General features: G+C 46.2%; 1 protein-coding gene across 1 annotated transcript in view; it reads left to right on the top strand.

Moving 5' to 3' along the window:
- Nucleotides 1–16,981, top strand: part of PIGL (phosphatidylinositol glycan anchor biosynthesis class L) — a 76,424-nt gene extending 59,443 nt beyond the window's left edge. The window contains exons 4-7 of the mRNA XM_007080753.3: nt 4,937–5,004; nt 6,783–6,814; nt 8,608–8,741; nt 16,131–16,981. Of these exons, the coding sequence (XP_007080815.1) occupies nt 4,937–5,004; nt 6,783–6,814; nt 8,608–8,741; nt 16,131–16,229 (333 nt within the window). The 3' untranslated portion in view covers nt 16,230–16,981. The remainder of the gene's footprint in view (nt 1–4,936; nt 5,005–6,782; nt 6,815–8,607; nt 8,742–16,130) is intronic.

Genomic DNA, 16,981 nt, shown 5'->3' with positions numbered 1-16,981 from the left:
TTCTTTTGTCGGAGGGGCGGTCACATCTGTCTATCTATCTATTTATTTATATTGAAGACCATCTTGTTTCCTCATGACACAAAACACAACTGAAACTTAGTCCACAGAGGCCAAAAGGGGCACCTAAGTGGCTCACTGTGATTCACATAAAGGCCAAGATGCAGGTGACGGGACTCTTCATCTTGCTCTGTGCGCTGCCTTCTTTCTCCTGGCTGGAAAAATGGCCACCAACAGCTCACAGCGCCACTCTTCCTAGCTTTACCTCCCGGGAGGGTCTGAGTGTGAAAGCTGGAGGGAAGGGTCCACGGGCCTCGGAGTCAAATGCCCAGCCCCGCTGACTGGGCTTGCCTGGGTTCTCTTGGCCATCCCACCCCAGCCCACGCAGGCAGAACGTGGGCTCCACAGCCCCGAACGGGAGACAGAGCCGGTCTTCAGAGCCTGAAGTAACACAGTGAGGTCCATGAAGTGCTCTGCAATCCCCCTTGGGGCCCCGTTTCCCCACAGTTGTGGGTTCCCCAGGACCTGTCCCCAAACACTCTCACAACTGCTGGTTTCCCCAGGAACTTCGCTTGTGAGATCAACTCCCATCTTTCTGAACTTGGCCCTCCTTGGTCTGGCCCTCAAGTACTGCACGCTGGTGGACGGGATTGGTCCTTGCTGAGGGGCCAGACCATGTTCGAGCTGGCCACAGCTCTGAGCACCCAGGGAGGGGTCTCAGAGCACAGATAGTTCTGCGTGCCATTCTGGCTCTCAGAACAGTCTCCTGAGTTTGGGTCCTAGAAAACTGATTTGCGATCCAGGCCCACCTCAAAGCCTCCTCCTCCAAGAAGCCTTCCCCGACTCCTTCAGCCCTCTTTCGGATTCCCACAGTATTTGGTGTGTATCCTGCGAATTGCTGTTTATTCTTTGAAGTACAGACTGGGTCTTAAAACTAGGCTGGAAGGTCCATGGTGGCAAGGACTACACATGACACCTTTTTTTTTTTTTTTTTTAATTTTTAAAAATGTTTATTTATTTTTGAGGGAGAGAGACAGAACGTGATCGGGGGAGGGGCAGAGAGAGAGGGAGACATAGAAGAATCTGAAGCAGGTTCCAGGCTCCGAGCTTTCAGCACAGACCCTGACGCGGGGCTGGAACCCACGAACCTTGAGATCATGACCTGAGCTGAAGTCGGACGCTTAACCAACAGAGCCACCCAGGTGCCCCCGTGACACCTTTTATATCCCCAAGAATAAGAACAGACCCCACACGGGGCTCGTCCTCAAACTGCCACCACCGTTAACTGCCACCTGGTGGCCTGGAGCTCTTTCCTGTTGTCTGAGGTGCTCACCTTCATTCCAGTGAGTGAGGGGCCTTCATTGTCAGGACAACCCTGAGATGATTTAATTTCCATACACAAGAAAACCGTTTTAAAAGAGCTCTTTAGGGGGGCGCCTGGGTGGCGCAGTCGGTTAAGCGTCCGACTTCAGCCAGGTCACGATCTCGCGGTCCGTGAGTTCGAGCCCCGCATCAGGCTCTGGGCTGATGGCTCAGAGCCTGGAGCCTGTTTCCGATTCTGTGTCTCCCTCTCTCTCTGCCCCTCCCCCGTTCATGCTCTGTCTCTCTCTGTCCCAAAAATAAATAAAAAACGTTGAAAAAAAAAAAATTAAAAAAAAAAAAAAAAAAAAAAAAAAAGAGCTCTTTAGGGGCCCGTGGGTGGCTCACTTGGTTGAGCGTCCAAACTTCTTTGGACTCTCTGCCTCCCTCTCTCTCTCTGCCCTTCCCCCACTTGTGTGCACATGTGTGTGCTCTCTCTGTCTCTTTCTCTCAAAAATAAACATTAAAAAAATAAAATAATAACACTAAAACAGCTCTTGAACACACCTTGCTGTCAATAAGGAAACTCTCAGGGCCCCTGGGTGGCTCAGTCGGTTGAGCGTCCGACTTCGGCTCAGGTCATGATCTCACAGTTTGTGGGTTCGAGCCCCGCATCGGGTTCTGTGCTGACAGCTTAGAGGCAGGAGCCTGCTTCGAATTCTGTGTCTCCCTCTCTCTCTGCTCTCCCCTGCTCATGTTCTGTCTGTCTCTCCCCTTCAAAAATAAATAAAAACATTAAAAATTTTAAAAAATAAATAAATAAGGAAACTCTCAAGCTGTCACAGTGCAGTCAGGAACAATTTCCCTGGCCTGCACTAGTACATCAGCAGGAGTATAGGGCCATGCTAACACCATCGCCAGTATGGACATGAAGGGCCATAATCACGACTCAGCCCCCACGATGCAGTGAAATGCACCTTCCCACCCCCATAGGCCATGCAGGGCCAGGGGCGAGGAGTTAGCAGTGAACAGATGAGAAGTCACTTGATGGCAGGATCAGAGGGCCCAGGTGCCCCCTCCGGACCAGAAGTATTGGCTGGACCTGGGAAGATAGAGTCTCACCTGGGCTGTGCTGGGATGATACCAAAAGTTCTCCTCTGTCCAAACCAAAAGCTGGCTCTGCAGTGTGATGGAAGGGAACCGTGTACTATCTGGTCCCAGCTCCGCTGCCTGGACAGGGCCTTGAAAAGCATTATAATGCTGCCCTTGATATCAAACAGTGTAGGGGGTTGGTAGTGTCTTTGGGTAATAAGCAGGTGAGGTCCTGGGCCCAACCCCTATCTCAACCTTTCATCCAACAAATATTTACTGACCACCTACTCTGTGATGTTCACTACTGGCTGTGAACTTCGAGATAGCAGTGAACCAAACATACCTAGTCCCTGCTCCCTTAGGGCGCCATGACACTTGGGACCACAGCATTGTTTGTTATGGTCGGCTGTCCTCTGCACTGTACATGCTTAGCAGCACCCCTGGTCTCTCCTCACTGACAGCCCACCTCTCTACCCAGTGGCAACACCCCTCACTCATCACAGCAAATGTATCTCCAGACATTGCCAGATGTCCCTGGGGCAACACTGCTCCCCGTTGAGAACCGCCATCTTTGAGAAACCAGAGCAGCCCCACTGTTACCTCCTGTTGATTGGGGTCTGAGCAAGATTTCATCTAAACAAAGATCTCTGCAAGTAAGGGGGGGAAAGTGGATGGAGTTCTAGAGGGAGCTACAGGTGTCTGGGGTGCCTGGGTGGCTCAGTCAGTTGAGGGTCCGATTTCAGCTCAGGTCATGATCTCACGGTTCATGGGTTCCAGCCCCATATCTTTCGCTGACAGCACAGAGCCTACTTCGGATTATGTCTCCCTCTCTGTGCCCCTTTGCTCATGTTCTCTCTCAAAAATAAATAAACATTAAAAATTTTTGAAAAGAAAAAGAAAAAAGGGGTGCTTGGGTGACTCGGTTGAGTATCCAACTTCAGCTCAGGTCATGATCTCACAGTTCGTGAGCCCCGTGTCGGGCTCCGTGCTGACGGCTAAGAGCCCGGAGCCTGCTTCAGATTCTGTGTCTCTCTCTCTCTCTACCTGTCCCCTGCTCATGCTCTGTTTCTCTCTGTCTCTCAAAAATAAATAAATGTTAAACAAATTTTTTTAATAAAAATAAATTTTTTTTAATAAAATAAAATATAAATAAACTTTCTTTCAATCTGTTTCCCCACCCCTCAACCTATGCTCAATAAATGTTAGCTGCTCTCATTTTAACATAGTTCTCCATACCTGAAGTAAACATTTTACGATTTAAAATAGAAAGGCCAGGGGTGCCTGGGTAGCTCAGTCGGTTAAGCAACCGACTCTTGATCTCCATTCAGGTCTTGATCTCAGGATTGTGAGTTCAAGCCCTATCCTCTCCCTTTAGTCTGTGCTGCATGGCCACTCTCTTTTCTTGGGGACAGCTTGCCTCTTTGCACTACCCCTAACCAACCATTCGTGTTCTTTTATCTGAGTCCTTGTTCTCTTTTTTATATTTATTTATTTATCTTACTCAAGCAAATTATTGTTATTATTCAAACTGCTATTTGGGTGTTTTTTTAATCATCTGTGCAGAAATGAAATGTTGGAATCTAGACTAAGCTTATCATTAATAACAGATGATACGGGGGCATCTAGGTGGTTCAGTCGGTTGAGTGTCCGACTCTTGGTTTCAGCTCAGGTCATGATCTCACAGTTCCGTGAGTTCGAGCCCTGCATTGGGCCCTCTGCTGACAGCACGGAGCCTGCTTAGGATTCTCTCTCTCTCCCTCTCTGTGTCCCTCCCCCACTTGCTTCTCTGTCTCTCTCAAAATAAATAAATAAACTTTAAAAAAAACAGGTGGGACACCTGGGTGACTCAGTCGGTTAAGTGTCCGACTTCAGCTCAGGTCATGATCTCGCAGTCCGTGGGTTCAAGCCCCGCATCAGGCTGTGTGCTGACAGCTCAGAGCCTAGAGCCTGCTTCAGATTCTGTGCCTCCCTCTCTCTCTCTCTCTGCCCCTCCTCCACTCTACTCTGTCTCCATCTCTCAAAAATGAATAAATGTTAAAAAAAAAAAAAAAGATGATACAGAGGCAGTCCATGAGCAAATAAACTATGATTTTAACCCTGGTGCATGGTAGACATTGCCCCTCAAAGCCTCTGTGCCCTCAGTATGGCACAAGGAAAAGAAGCCAAAAGATTCAGGCAGCGTCTACATGCACAAGAGTTCACACAGCAGCTGGCCAAGAAAACTGTGTTCATAAACAGCCAGGAAGATAAGAGACAGAGATACCCTGAACTCAGGTTCCTATCATGGCTGAATTCCACTCTGCTCCACTGGCCTGGAACAAGATTAAACAGTAAAACCCACGGAAACAGTCTCCACCCAACTGGCCAAAGCAATGGTTACACACCACTGATCTGCTCCGAAGTGAGCTCAGGTGTCCTCACGATTGCAAACGTTCCAGGGGTCTGTGCGCTCCCTTTCATCCCAAGGGAATGGGGACGGCTACTTTGAAATGGAGGTCAGAGAGCGCATTCAGACAGTCATGAGTGAACACCCTGTATTTCTCTACAGGTGGTGACTTTCGACGCAGGGGGAGTGAGCGGTCACAGCAACCACGTTGCTCTATATGCGGCCGTGAGGTAGGACTCTCCACGTGTTGGAGGTGGGAGAGGGTCTTTTCCTTTGCTCAGGGTGGATGGATGGTTTCTAAAAAAGTTTTTTAAATATTTATTTATTCTTTGAGAGAGAGAGAGAGAGAGAAAGAGCACGAGCAGGGGAGGGGCAGAGAGAGGGAGACACAGAATCCGAAGCAGGCTCCAGGCTCTGAGCTGTCAGCACAGAGCCCGACGCGGGGCTCGAACCCACGAACCGTGAGATCATAACCTGAGCTGAAGTCAGACGCTTAACCGCCTGAGCCTCCCAGGTGTCCCAAGATGGATGGTTTCTAAAGTACTTCCCCACTCGCCGTCTGGGCCCCGTGAAAGTGACCACTGAGTTATAGAGAGCCACTCTTGTCCACGTTGCTCACGACATCTTACCACATTCTCTTGTGAGAAATCACTCCTAAGTTGACTTCTTATTGTTTCGTCTCCTTAACACCTAAGGTGTTTTTCCCCCACGGAAAAACGGGGTAACATTTTATTTCTCTCTTTGCTTTGGCCACAGAGACCTTTAGGGCCAAATTCGTGACCCCTCGTAGCACATGTGGGAGACTTTCAGGGCTGAGTTCTGTGAATCGCTGTGCCTCTTGGCTTCGTCTTCTTTTTCCTCCTAATTTATTTTGTTTTCTCCTGTTGTACATTCTGTACCCTATTTCAAATCTACCAAATAGTGTCTGCATTTTACTGATAAAAAAAAAATTGCACCTCAAAGACATTTGAGGGACTTACAGAGGCTCGTACAAGCATGTACCATGTTTCCTACCCTCTAGAGAAGTGCTTCTCCTGGGCGTCATGAGTGGCGGAGCGGTGGACCTGGCTTAGCCGCTGAGGAAAGGAAGGGGCACCTTGAAGTGAAGCATTTACTTTATAACTTTCTTCTAAACATGCCTGATGTTCTTAGACCAGAGCAGTGAAATATGTAAAGCTCGAAATGGTCTCACCTATCCTTAAGTCCAACCACCTCATTTTTCAATTTCAAAAGAGAACAACTTGGAAGAATCCTTTGTGGTTCCCTTCATCTCTAGTGGGCGAAGCTTGGACCGGGGCACTTCATAGCCATTGGTCAGCCCCCAGATTGTCTGGGGTAAGGTGCCCACCCTGATCCCTTTAGCTGTAGCCAGAGGTACAGAATCCCAGAAACCTCTTTGGTGATTGATGTAAAAGCAACTACCTAGAAACCTACAGAAGGATCACGGGATATGGCAGGCCCTAATACTGTTGGGGAGGAAGAAATTTTCCTCTGTCCAAGGTTCTTCTAGCTAGACTAAGAATTAAATTTCCATGAGACCATTAATAGGAAAAAATCAAATTTAATGTTGTCATATGGAGAATCTGCACAAATATGAAATTCCAAAGATGGCCAGGCAACCTGAGGCTTATATGTCATCCTCAGCTCAGGAGGAGGGCGGGAGTCTGGAGGTACAAAGAAGAGGAAGAACATTAGCAGGAAGGTGAGAGGAGATGTTTGGAAAACAAAGGATTCCCTGTTATGCAGATAAGATTTTTAGGTAAAAAGGAATCTCTTTGACTAGTTCTCTTCCTGGTACAGACCCCCTTTCCAGAGCAAATTTAGGTGGTTGAGGGGGATATAAAGCGGTTTTCCTCCATTTGCTGGGTTTTGATTGCTTTTAACTCAAAATAATCTGCATGCCATTGTGGCCCAAGTTGGAGAGGCTTGCCTTTGACCTCTACACTCTGAAGGCTCTTCCTGCAAAGGAATTATTGCTCCCTTTCACTCCTGTCCTTTCTTCTTCCAGGACCCTGCATTCAGAAGGGAAGTTACCTAAAGGTAAGTTGTCCCTTTTGCCAAAGTCTGCTAGTTACTATCCCTCTAAAAAAACTTATTTGACAAAAAAAATGTAAATATGTGGAAAACTGCCATAGGCCAAGCAACGGTGGGGCCGGGGAGGCTGGACCACACTCTTTCTGACCCAGTTCAGTGTGTCTGTCAGTGTGGGTCCTCCAGCTTTAAATTTTTTTTTTTCAACGTTTTTTTTTTTATTTATTTTTGGGACAGAGAGAGACAGAGCATGAACGGGGGAGGGGCAGAGAGAGAGGGAGACACAGAATCGGAAACAGGCTCCAGGCTCCGAGCCATCAGCCCAGAGCCCGACGCGGGGCTCGAACTCACTGACCGCGAGATCGTGACCTGGCTGAAGTCAGATGCTTAACCGACTGCGCCACCCAGGCGCCCCCTGGGTCCTCCAGCTTTAAAAGCAGGTTGTATCCATTGGGAAGTGCCCTGCCAGCCAGGCAGCCTCTGGGTGTGAGGGGAGGCCAGATGGGTTAGAAAACCAGAGCCAATAGGAGATACAAATATGAAAGAAACTTATTATAAGGATTTGGCTCATGCAAGTACAGAGGCTGAGAAGTCCCACAGTCTAGCATCTCTGCAAGCTGGGGGCCCAGGAACCTGGGGGTCAGTTAGTGGGGTCCAAAGGCCTGAGAATCAGGAGGGCCAATGGTGTAAATCCCAGGCCAAGGGCAGGAGATGACCCATGTCCTAGCTCAATGGGCAGAAAAGAAGAAATTCTCCCTTCATCCACCTTTCCTTCTATTGGGGCCCTCAATGGATTGGATCACGTACACCCTCATTGGGGAGGGCAATCTGCCTTCCTGAGGCCACCGATTTGAATGCTAAGCTCATCCGAAAAAACCCTCCCAGGCACACCCAGAAATAATGTACAGCCCAGTATCTGGGTACCCTGTGACCCAGTGAAGTTGACACATAAAATTAACCATGACACTGGGCCTTGGCCGCTCATCTGTCTAGCTTTCTCACCAGGTGGGTCTTTTTCACCTCCAGTGTTCTTTCGGTCTGTCTGTCTGAATTCACATCCCAGCCCCAAATTACTTGTCAATCGCTGATGGGTGCTTGATGGGTTCATCTGTTTGAGTTAGAAGGTGTTTGACCCCACTTGACCATTCACTATGTGACACTGATGCTTAACCTCTCTGAGCCAGTCTCTGCTCTGTCAGTGGGAGTAATATACATCCCTCAGGAGTGTTATAAAGATGAAGCAAATGAAAATGTAAATAGAGTTCAGAGAGCTCAGCCCTCTGAATGGGCTGAGCTTACCAAGTTGTGAGGGCTTTAGAATGGGACTGTAGTTTATTTGATCCTTACATCAATGCTGTGAGACAGGCTCCCACACTGTCAATGCCATTTTACAGATGAGAAAACTGAGGCTCAGAGAGCTGAAGGGACTTCCCTAAATCTGTCAGGTCTTGAGTGCCAGAGCAGGAACTAGGTCTCTCGCCTCCCAATACAGAAATTGGTCTTCGTCGCTTTTCCCTTGGCCTTGATGTAGCCAGTTCCCAACCTCTAGCAACCAACCTTATCTTGCTAAGGCACGTAGCAAGTAGAGGACATCCAGCCAGGTGTTCTGTGACCCTGTCACTCTTCCTGTCTGTGAGGATGATGGGCAAAACACAGCTTTGGTGCTACAGAGTCATCTGGCAACCCCATGGCCACGGTCCTGCCCTGCCCTGAGCCCCAAGGGAGAGGTAGGGTGCTCAGGGGAAATCTGCCTGGAAGCAACAAGACTCTTCACTTCTCCCCTCTCCCCTCCCCCCAACCAGGGTGTTCCGTGCTCACACTTCAGTCAGTGAACGTGTTACGCAAGTATATCTCCCTCCTGGACCTGCCCTTTACTCTGCTTCAGACCCGGGATGTCCTCTTCGTGCTCACCAGCAAAGAAGTGGCCCAGGCCAAGGTGAGGATTGTGAATTCCTAGACTCCTCCCTCTGGATCTGTGTCCCAGACCCCCTGGCTCCTCGTGACCCCTAACTGAAGACTTTCCACAGCAGTTCAGCACCTGAGTGTTAGGACTATCTAGCTAGACCTTGGCAGTCATAGATTTTCAAGGACTTCCACCTTTTCCTTTCTTTTCTTCTTTTCTTTTCTTTTCTCTTTTTAAAGATTTTTTTAAATCTTTTTGAAATGTTTATTTATTTTGAGAAAGAGAGAGTGAGTGTGTGTACACACGGGAGAGAGAGAGAGAGTGCGAGCAGGGAGAGGGACAAAAAGAGAGGAGAGAGAGAGAATCCCAAGCCGGCTCCCTGCTGTCTGTGCAGAGCCTGACTCGGGGCTCGATCTCACAAACTGCAAAATTATAACCTGAGCCGAAATCAAGAGTCAGACACTTAACCAACTGAACCACCCAGGAGCCCTAAAGATTTTATGTTTAAGTAATCTCTATGCCCAACATGGGGCTCCAACTCACAACCCTGAGATCAAGAGTCACATACTCCACCTCCTGAGTCAGCCAGGCACTCCCACCCTTTTTTCTGATTATAAAAATAACACATGCTTTTTTAAAAGTAAATAACAATACATGCTTATTGTAGAAAATCTAGAAATACATAAAAGCATCAAGAAGAAAATAAAAACAATTAATAAAAATTACCCACAGTGTCACCACTCAAAGGTAATTATTGTTAATGTATGTCCTCTATATAAAGACTATTATATAAATATATATTTTTTAATTTTTTTTTAAGTTCATTTATTTGTTTGAAGGGGAGAGAGACAAAGCATGAGTGGAGGAAGAGCAGAGAGAGAGGGAGACACAGAATCGGAAGCAGGCTCCAGGCTCTGAGCTGTCAGCACAGAGCCCGACGCGGCTTGAACTCACAAACTGCGAGATCATGACCTGAGCCGTAGTTGGATGCTTAACCGACTGGGCCAACTAGGCACCCCTTTTTATTAATTTTTTTAATGTTTACTTATTTTTGAGAGAGAGAAAACATGAACAGGGGAGGGGCAGAGAGAGAGAGGGAGACAGAGAATGTGAAGCAGGCTCTGAGCTGTCAGCGCAGAGCCTGATGCAGGGCTTGTACCCATGAACTGTGAGACCCTGACCTGAGCTGAAGTTGGACATTTAACTGACTGAGCCACCCAGGTGTCCATATGTGTGTATATATATATATATATATATATATATTTTTTTTTAAATGAGATCACACAGTGCCTACTATTTAAAACCTGTTCTAATATTATGCCTCTTTTCTTCTATGTCCTTATGTATTTGAATTGCAATGGGTGCCTGCGTTCCCTTGTATGGATGTACCACACAGCTTGAGTCTAAGGAATTGAGACCTGCCAGGAGCCTCTGTGAAGGAGCCAATGTAAAGAGCCAGTAGGATAGACTGCCAGAGGCCTAGGTGTCTATGGAGGAAATGACAGGCCCAGTAAGGCCCTCGTAGCGAAAACCCTTAGCTGGCGGTAGGGCAGGTGATTCTAAGAACCATGGAGTTAGGGAGCAGGCAGTTAAGGAGGATTGCTCAGTTTGTCTACAGGCGTGACCCCCAGCTGACTTCAGTCCACCAGAAAGAGAAGAGCAGCAATGAGTAGAACTGAGAGAACTCAAGATAATGATTTCTTTTTGCTGCTTAGTTTTCTTTTCTTTTCTTTTTTTAAATTTTTTTTTAATGTTTGTTTATTTTTGAGAGAGAGAGAGAGAGAGACAGAGTGCAAGCAGGGGAGGGTCAGAGAGAGAGGGGGACACAGAATCTGAAGCAGACTTCAGACTCCCGAGTTGTCAGCATAGAGCCCAATGTGGGCTCGAACTCACCAGCTGTGAGATCATGACCTGAGCTGAAGTCAGATGCTTAACTGACTGAGCCCCCTGGGCGCCCCTTAGTTTTCTTTTCTAAACTGTCTGCAATAAACATGGATACCTCCCAAAGGCACTTTGCAAGATGTTGAACATGCAACACTAAACGGAAATATGTGTTCTCCCTTGTTTGATAGGTCATTAATCTTTGTACTTTATTTTTGCCCTTCTACTTTACTCATGTTTGACACTATTTTTATTTTTTATTTTACTATTCTTTTAGTGTTTATTTTGGGAAGAGACAGAGAAAGAGAGAGAAAGTGCGAGCGGGGGAGGGGCAGAGAGCGAGGGAGACACAGAAGCCGAAGCAGGCTCCAGGCTCTGAGCTGTCACACAGAGCCCGATGCAAGGCTTGAACCCACGAGACATGAGATCATGACCTGAGCTGAAGTCAGACGCTCAACCGACTGAGCCACCAGGCACCCCTCACACTTTTTTTTTTTAATTTCTCGGCCCTTTTTTTTTTTTTTTTTTTCCATTTTCAGTCTTTTAAAATAATACACTTCAATACTATTAATTTCCCTTGAAGTATTCCTTTAGTTGCACCCGACAAGTTCTGATATGTGCTTTTTCTCCCGCCATTCAGTTATAAGTAATTTATAGTTCCCATTGTGAGTTCCTCTTTAATACCTGAAGTGTTTAAGGGCGTATTTTAGAGTTTAAAATGCATATGTGTGATTAGATACAGTAGATCGTCATTATCCTCGAGTTCCACATTTGCAAATGTGCCTACGTGCTAAAATTTACTTGTAACCCCAGAATTAATACTCCTGGTGCTTTTTGCGGTCATTTGTGGACATTAATGTCCAATTTGTGGACATTATTAATGGTTTTGTCTTAAATTCTATTTTAATCTTAACATTGCTATGATAGCTTTCTTTGGACTTGTATCTACATGGTTCATCTTTTTTAATACCTTTTTTTTTTTCTTTAAGTAGGCTCCATGCCCAGTGTGGGGCTTTTTAATACCTTTATTTTATTTTATTTTTTTTTAAATTTTTTTTTTTTAACGTTTATTTATTTTTAAGACAGAGAGAGACACAGCATGAACGGGGGAGGGGCAGAGAGAGAGGGAGACACAGAATCGGAAGCAAGCTCCAGGCTCTGAGCCATCAGCCCAGAGCCCGACGCGGGGCTCGAACTCGCGGACCGCAAGATCGTGACCTGAGCTGAAGTCGGACGCTTAACCAACTGAGCCACCCAGGCGCCCACCTTTATTTTTATTTTTAATCACTTGTAATTTTTAGATGTGTCTTCTGTAAGCAACATATAGTTGTGTTTTTTTTTCTTAATCCTTCTACGAAATATCTTGTTTCTTTTATTGAGGTGTAGTTGACATTTGTTTCTAATGTACCACATAGTGATTCAACGACTCTATACCTTATGCTGTGCTCAGTACAAGTGTGCTATGAAAGCAAGTGGGTATATTTGGTTTATTTGTAACTATTGATCTATTTGGACTTTTTTCTACTATCTTATTTTGTGTTTTCTGTTTAACGTTATCCCCCGGCCCCCACCACCCTTTTCCTGCCTTCTGTTGGATTGGTCAAATTTTCCATGGCCCCTCTCCCTGCTTTCTCCCCCTCTGTTTTGGAAGCTATAGATGGTATTTCTGTGGTTAGCCCTAAAATTGTAATATCATTCATAACCATAAAATTCAAAGCAATCCGTATTTGTCCTCCCTGCCACCCAACTTTAGCAGGTTTTAATTGCTCATTGATCAACTCTGCCCCACTCTGTTACTGTACCTTATGATATCATTGCTGATACCTACTAGATTGCTGGCCCTTCCCTGTTTCTTGTATCCCACATGTTACCTCTGGGTTCACTTTTGCTGATGCCTGTTCTTGAGCATTTTTTTGTGAGGGTCTAAGGAAGGCAACTTCTCTTAGCCTTTGAGTGTTTGCATGTCGCCTTCTGAATGAGGTTAGCTGGAAATAAAGGTTTAGTTTGAGTTATAGGCCCTCTGCAAAGGTGTTTGAAGGTGTAACTCCCATCCTTATCCTTTGGCAATGGGAACCTGCTGTCATTGTAATCTTATTAGTCATGTACAGTTAATCTCCTTTATGTTAATGTTTCAGGTTATCTTTGTGTTTCTGGGTTCCACAGTCTTATTACAGTATGTCTAGGGTAGATTTGCTCATTTCTTCTGCCTCATACTCTCAACCTGGGGGACCTCTATCTGTTGGCAATTCTCCAAACTCCTCACCTATTTTCTCTTCAAACAGCACTTGGGTGAAGTTTCCTCCGTTCTCTTCCTGGATTCCTACTGAATGCATATTGAGGACTCTCAATCTTTTTTCTTTTAAGTTTATTTATTTAAGTAATCTCTACACCCAAAATGGGGCTCAAACTCACAACCCCGAGATCAAGAGCTATGTGCTCCTCTGACTGAGCCAGCCAGCTGTCCCTTGAGGACTCATTATTATTTTTTAAAAATATTTATTTCTGAGAGCATGATATTTTTGAGAGAGAGCATGAGTGGGGGAGGGAGACACAGAATCTGAAGCAGGCTCCAGGCTCTGAACTGTCAGCACAGAGCCCGACGCAGGGCTTGAACCCACAAACCATGAGAGTATGATTAGAGCCAAAGTCAGATGCTTAACCACTTAACCAACTGAGCCACCCAGGCGCCCCCCTTGAGGACTTTAAAAAAAAATTTTTTTTTTAATGTTTATTTTTGAAGGAGAGAGAGAAAAAGAGCATGAGCGGGGGAAGAGCAGAGAGAGAGGGAGACACAGAATCTGAAGCAGGCTCCAGGCTCTGAGCTGCCAGCACAGAGTCTGATGTGGGGCTCGAACTCACAAACCGTGAGATCATGACCCAAGCCAAAGTTGGATGCTTAACCAACGGAGCCACCCAGGTGCCCCCCCACCTTGAGGACTTTTAATCTATGCTTTGTGTCTCCTAATTGTTTTTTCACATTTGTTCTCTATTTCAAATTTTGTTTTCATTTCTTTTTTAAATTTTTTTTTAACGTTTTTATTTTATTTTTGAAACAGAGAGAGACACAGCATGAACGGGGGAGGGGCAGAGAGAGAGGGAGACACAGAATCGGAAGCAGGCTCCAGGCTCTGAGCCATCAGCCCAGAGCCCGACGCGGGGCTCGAACTCACGGACCGCGAGATCGTGACCTGAGCTGAAGTCGGATGCTTAACCGACTGAGCCACCCAGGCGCCCCTGTTTTCATTTCTAAAATACCTAATTTTTTATTTTACGACCACCTATTGTTTCACTTCCATTTTTTTTTAATTTCATAATTTCTTATTCTTTTTTTTTTATTGAGAGAATGCATGTGCATGAAAGTGGGGAAGGGGCAGAGGGAGAAGGAGGGAGAGAGGAGAAAGAGAGAGAGAGAAGAGAGAATCCCAAGCAGGCTCCACGCTCAGCACGGAGTCCGACGAGGGACTCAGTCTCACAACTGTGAGATCATGACCTGAGCTGAAATCAAGTGAGACGCCTAACCGACCGAGCCACCCGGGTGTCCCGATAATTTAGTCTTTAAGCTGGTTTTCCTCCCACTTAGCTCTGTCCAAAATGTAATCAGTCTTTGACAAATTGTTCTATGAAACTATCTTCATCTAAAATATATTCATGGTCTAGTTGCTAATTTGATTACATCTCTTTCTTTGCATCACATTACGTCATGTCTCCAGGAATTCTGATTTGGAAACTAGGGGCGAGGTGGTTGACTTGGGGGATGTTACTCCCCTCTTCCTCTGTGCTCTCCCTCCTCATCTAGAGAGTTTGCAATTGCTTGAAGGCCAGAATCAGGTCGTCACTGGCAGTTCCAGTCACAGAGCCAGCAGGTAACTGTTCAGTGCTGGTCTCAAAGCATTCAGCTTGCTCTCAAAGCAGTCGGTGGCATTTTTTTTCCCCCAACCTCTTACCTGACGAGGGAGCCCCCGCCCGCTCCAGCAGAGTCCCGGCAGTGAGACCAGAAGCAGAACTCCCAGCCACCACTTTGCTCTGAGCCCTTGAGCCAGTACTCCTCTGCTTTGGCCTCTCACACCTCTGTCCACATTCTTTAAGTTCATGGTGCTCTTGGTGTTAGTTTTGACCCATCCGTGTCTCTTTGCATTTTCCTCTGTCATCGCTATGTGTTTGGAACAGGAAGCATGAATTTACTGCTTCCTCTTGACCAGGTCAGAACACCTGAATTATGTTGAGGATGAGAAAATTAAAAGTAAATACAGGGCACCTGGCTGGTCAGTCGAGCATGCGACTCTTGATCTCAGGTCCGTGAGATCAAACCCCATGTCGGGGGTAGAGTTTACTAGGAAGGAAAGGAATGGAAAAAGGAAAAAGGAAATAGAATTACCATATGATCCAGCAATCCCACTTCTGGGTTTATATCCAAAAGAATCAAAAGCAGGGTCTCGAAGAGATATTTCCACATGTTCATTGTAGCATTATACGCAATAGCCAACAGGTAGAAGCAGGCCCAAATGTCCCTGGCATTTGAATGGATTAAGAAATCTACACACTTATGATGGGCTATTATTCAGGCTTAAAAAAAAAAAAAAAAGGAATACCTGCTACGACACGGATGAACATCGAGGACATTTTGCTGAGTGAAATAAGCTGGTCACAAAAGGACAAACACTGTGTGATTCTACTTATATGAGATATTAGAGCAGTGAAAATCACACAAACAGAAGGTAGAATGGTGGTTGCCAGGGACTGGGGGAGGGGGAAACGGGGAGTTGGGTTTTAGTGGGTTTAGAGTTTTATTTTTGCAAGATGACAAAGTTCTACAGATTTTTTATGCAGCAATGTGAATATGGTTAAAACTACTGAACCATAAATGGTTATGATGGCAAGAGAAAGTTTTATATTTTGTTATTTCTACCTGTGGGGCTCAGAATCACAAACTGTGAGATCACCACCTGAGCCAAAGTCAGATGCTTAACTGACTGAGCCACCCAGGTGCCCCATATCTATGCGTATTCATTTTTCTTCTCCCCCTCTTCCTCTTCCTCCCAGCTTACCTAATTCAGGAGAGTTTGAGCATAATATCCTAGCTTGCTTCCCACAAAACATCCCTGTATGTGTTATATATGCGACTTAGTGCAGCAAAGTAATTAAGAATGTAGGCTTGAGAGCCATTCAGATGGCTCTGAGTTCAAATATCAGCTCTGCCGTGTACTAGCTGTTTGAGACTGACAAGTTTCCTCGTCCACTAAAAAAAAATTTTAAGCAATAACAGTACTTAACTCACAGGGTTGTTAAATTAAGATAATGCATGGAGACTCAAGTGCTAGAACTGCCATTTGCATCACAGGATTTTTATCACATGGTTGTAAGTGAGAGATGGGACGGGGAGGCAGCGAGTGGGGGCCAACCCAGAGAGGTTTAGTTACAGGAAGAAGCCAGATTAGGCCACAGTGTGTGAAATGTGTTCGTGGGCGTGCAAGGCAGAAGTGAGCATGACAGAAGCTGCTCCAGTGCAAGGGTTTCACAACTGGTCCTCTTGGATTCTTCTAGAAAGCCATGTCCTGCCACCGCAGCCAGCTGCTCTGGTTCCGCCGCCTCTACGTGCTCTTCTCCAGGTACATGAGAATCAACTCTCTGCACTTCCTCTGAAGCCTTGAAGAGCTTTCCGGTCCGCAGAAGAAAGGGAGAAGAACGAGCCCAGGAAGCCTGGCGCCTGGCCGTGAGCTGGCTCGCCTCCCCGGGGCCGAGGCAGACAGAGCTCTGCTCATCCGTGCCGTGAGCCTCTAACATATGGCGGGGGGGTGCGTGCTGGCCAACGGGTTGTCCAAGCTTGAGCTTCTTCGTCTGGGGGGAAAAAAAAACCCTACAGCAGCCCAAACCAAACAAACCCAAGGGTAATAATAGCCACCCTGCTAGATCCTGAAGTTCTCGTGAAAAACAGGTTATGTAAGGGCACAATGTATGTCAAACACATAGCACAGAGCCTGCTAGGATTACAAATGAAGGCAAAAGTGTGCTGACATCATCACTTCACAGAGGCCATGATGCAGTATTTTTACATCGTTTCCAAAGCAGGCTTGCCAAACACAGACACACACACACACACACACACACACACACAGTCTTTATTGAACTAGTTCAACCATAATTCCTTTGATTAACGTTGTGGCCTATGTGTCAGATTTGAATCTAGAGGAAGTTCTCCATTTAACATCACAGTCCTTAAATTGGGGCTCCCAAGGCCCCAACCCTGTGCCCAGCATTTCATACTGAGACTGGTATGATGTGGGCCCTGCCCTGAAGGAGCTTACGATCAAATACCCCAGCTCCCAGGCTTCTGGGGAAAGCCGGAAAAAGGAAGACAAATCTGGAACTGTTTTTCCTTTGTGTTTTGTTTTTTG

Source organism: Panthera tigris, chromosome E1, assembly GCF_018350195.1.
Source record: "Panthera tigris isolate Pti1 chromosome E1, P.tigris_Pti1_mat1.1, whole genome shotgun sequence".
Lineage (NCBI taxonomy): Eukaryota > Metazoa > Chordata > Mammalia > Carnivora > Felidae > Panthera > Panthera tigris.
This window is presented reverse-complemented; position numbering and strand designations above follow the sequence as displayed.